Raw genomic sequence first — 3570 nt, 5'->3', positions numbered from 1 at the left:
CCCCCCCCCCACCTACCCCCCTCTGTTAGTGTGTGTGTGTGTGTTTGAGTCTCTCGGTGTGTGTGTGTGTAGACAATAACAATTGTCCTGAACCAATATCAAGCCATGCAACAATGCTACATCACTCTATTGTTTTTCTTTCTGCAAAGAAAATGAAACTAATACAAGAAACCCGAAAAATCAAGTCAGAAATCAGTAAACTAGGAGTGGCCTTCTGTTTGGCGTCTGGTTTAGACTTTAAACCATTTGCTGTGTTTAACAACCAACGATTTAAACTGAAAGGTTTATATTGCTTCAAGGGGAATTAAGAAAGACCAAAGGAGGAGAAGAAGAACATGGTGCCAAATAACTTTCCACGAAAATCTGATAAATAACTTTCCGCTTTAGTTTTGAGCCTTAGAATCTTAAGTGAGAAGAGATCACATTCAAACTTAGATGATAAATTAACTTTTAAAGAAAACGTGGGAAGTATTTTATTCTTTCTGTTCATAGAGGAAAAACACACAAACAAGGACATCTTTTAATAACTGTAGTCCTCTAATTTTATGCAACTATCATAGTGAATATTAGCATGATACCAGCTGAAACGTATGATGTGTATAGCAAAGATGAACCTTAGGAAACAAAACAATATGTACTATCAAAACACAAATTGCAAGATCTGTATCTTCTACCACATTTTTGTCTATTTGCAAGTTCATTATGTTACATAAGCTAATGTTAATTGTTACCTGTGGGAGCAGAAAGAAAGAGAACATACACAAGAAGCTAAAAGGAAAACAGAGGAAATGAGATCCAAAATACACTCCCTTCGTACGCAGAAAAGGGATCTCGACAACAGGATCTTGGAAATGAAATCAACAATCTCTTCCCTTAAAGATGAACAAAGAATAATTGAAGCGGCTCTCGAGGAAAAGCAGGATGAAATCAAGATGCTTAGAGAAAAACATATGGAAACAAACCCAGATAATTCCAAAGTTAAGCTTCTTTCTGAATCGTTGCGACAGAAGGAAGCTGAAGTTGAGGATTTAAAACATCGTCTTGAATTACCTGTAAAGGTCTGGTCAGTGAGTGCAGATGATCCATCAAATCCACCTATAAACTTCACCACCAAGGCTACTGGAAGAAAAGAAGCAACTGGAGGAGAAATCAAAGAATTGCGTGAATCCCTTAGAGGAGATGACCAGAAGAATCCAACAGAAAATGTAGAGAGAACTGCTGATGAATCTGCCCTCAATCGAAATGAAGGCACCAGGCAAGGTGAAGACAGAGGACAAGCACAAGATGGAGAGACATCTGCTGACAGGAAGAGCAATATTGGAGAACAGGAGTCTCAGGAGTTGAGAACTGCTCAAGAAGATACATCTGCTGACAGGAAGAGCAATATTGGAGAACAGGAGTCTCAGGAGTTGAGAACTGCTCAAGAAGATTTTCCAGGCAACAGAAGCATCAGTTTTCAGAATTTGGATGGCCAAAGAGAGGCTGCTGACAGTTCCAAACCTGAGGAAAACTTCCTAGAAGAAAAAAGGTACAATAGCGGGAATGCATCCGTGGAATCTATCAATCATAGTGGTCAAGTGCAAAAGCAACAAGGAAATTTTGCGGATTCTCAAGCTAATAACCAGCGGTCTGGGCAGGATGACAATCCCAAGAGTAGAGATAGATCAACAGTGAACCAGGAGAACATAAGAAAGACAAAAAGGAAGAGCCGGCGAATAATTGCAGAGAGCAAGGTCACTGAAAGTGGAGGGCTTCCTGAAAAGAGAAGCATTGTAAGCATGAGAAACAGAAAGTTCTTTGAAGAAATGCATGGAAGTGAAACAAATGAGAGAGTGGGAGGCGGTAAACAGGAGAAACAGGAACATCAGCACGATCAAAATATGGACACAGACAGGAATAATGGATCTGGTCCAGAAAATCACAGGATTGACATGACCGATAAAACTCAACAATTTAAAGATTACCAAATCAGGTCAGAACAAGAACAGAAACCAGATAAGGGCAGACAGCAGATGCAAGATGATAGCTCAAACCTCGATGAAGCTCCACCACGTAACGCATTACTTAACCCTGAGAAATCTGCAGGTGCCATAGAAAGTAGCCAAGAAGGCAGGAAAGCTAACACAAATGATAAAATTGAGAAAGGGCAAGAAAGAGAAGTCAAAGACGCAGAATCTGAGATAGCCCAGAGCTCTCAGGAAGTGCATGCGAAGACAGCTGTTTCTGAGGTCAACAGAGTTCCAAAAGAGGTCAGAAATAGAAAACCAGATGACACTGCACAATCACAAGGCGCAACAGGCATCAATAGAAAACGTGAAGACCAAAAACAGGCTGGCAACCTTCAAAATTCTCCAGAACATGCAAATATTGCTGAAAGAGACGTCAAAGCAGATGACCTTCAGTTTGAGAATGATCAAGAAACAGAAGGACAGCTAGACCAGTCTAAAGGAATTTCACAAGAGACCAGAGATCAAAAACCCAATAGAAATGCACAATTAGAAGAGAAAAACACCACTGTCCTTAAAGATACAGAGCAAAGGCTGGCCAGCCTTCACAGTTCTTCCGCACATGCGAGAAATGCTGAAAGGGCTGTAAAAGATGGCAACCTTGACCCGGAGAATGATAAGGAAACAGAAGATGCAGACCATTCTGCCAATTTGGAAGAGGGGGAAGAAGACAAGGACCAAACAGATGAGCCTGAATTTTAGGTATATAGTTGCCTGACAGAATGCTAAATGCTTTGTTTCATTTCAATGTTAGATCATCATGTTTTTAGTTTAGTATAATGTAAAGAAGATACCTGCGTCTTATTAATTCCTCCAGCAGTTGAGTATGCTTATGAATGTTCAATCACTGTGATTTAGTTAAATTACTCTATTGTTTGACATTTCCACTAACCAACTACCAGTGAGGATAATTTGCATACTCCACTAGAAATACGTTAAGATTACTGAATCTGCACTAAGTAGATAGGATCTTCCAATTAATGCGTACACAATTTCCAGACTAACATGATTAAGATGACAATGAAGAAAGAAAAGCAAATGGAGAAAAACCAGTTCCACTTATCATACCATAAGAAACAAAGAAAGAACTGTATTACAGTGCTGATGCAACCAACTTTAACCCACCATTTCGTAGCTCAGAAGCTATCTGGTGCTTTGTATAAAAAGAAGAAAGTTCATACAATGAGAGTTGAAGTTATCAGTGTCATGTCCAATAAATTGGATTATTAGAGAGAACTTCTCAATTTAGGACATGAAAATATCCCAACATTATGCCAAGTAAATTCCCACCTTATTGTGATGCTTGCACCAAATTCTGCGCAAATAAAAATAAAATAGGATATCAAGCCTCTTAAACAGAGAAAAACTCACCCTCGTTTGCGGGGTAGGTAAAGGACACTCAAAAAGTAGCGTTTATCATATCAGAAAATAGTTCCTTCGGAATTAATCCGTCAGTATTTTAACTGACACAACTTTAATAACCTAAGTTTAAAATTCGCATAGAATCTAATTCTATTTGGCATTGCATAGCTGAAAATTCTTGCTCTATTCATGTATCAAGAAT

General features: G+C 38.9%; 1 protein-coding gene across 1 annotated transcript in view; it reads left to right on the top strand.

Annotated features, from left to right (window-relative positions):
• The window catches only part of LOC109216111 (uncharacterized protein DDB_G0290301-like), a 3872-nt gene extending 549 nt beyond the window's left edge, over nt 1-3323 (top strand). The window contains exon 2 of the mRNA XM_019380241.1: nt 744-3323. Coding sequence (XP_019235786.1) covers nt 744-2708 — 1965 coding nt within the window. The 3' untranslated portion in view covers nt 2709-3323. The remainder of the gene's footprint in view (nt 1-743) is intronic.
• The last annotated feature ends 247 nt before the right edge of the window (nt 3324-3570 follow it).

Source organism: Nicotiana attenuata, unplaced genomic scaffold (genome assembly GCF_001879085.1).
Source record: "Nicotiana attenuata strain UT unplaced genomic scaffold, NIATTr2, whole genome shotgun sequence".
Lineage (NCBI taxonomy): Eukaryota > Viridiplantae > Streptophyta > Magnoliopsida > Solanales > Solanaceae > Nicotiana > Nicotiana attenuata.
This window is presented reverse-complemented; position numbering and strand designations above follow the sequence as displayed.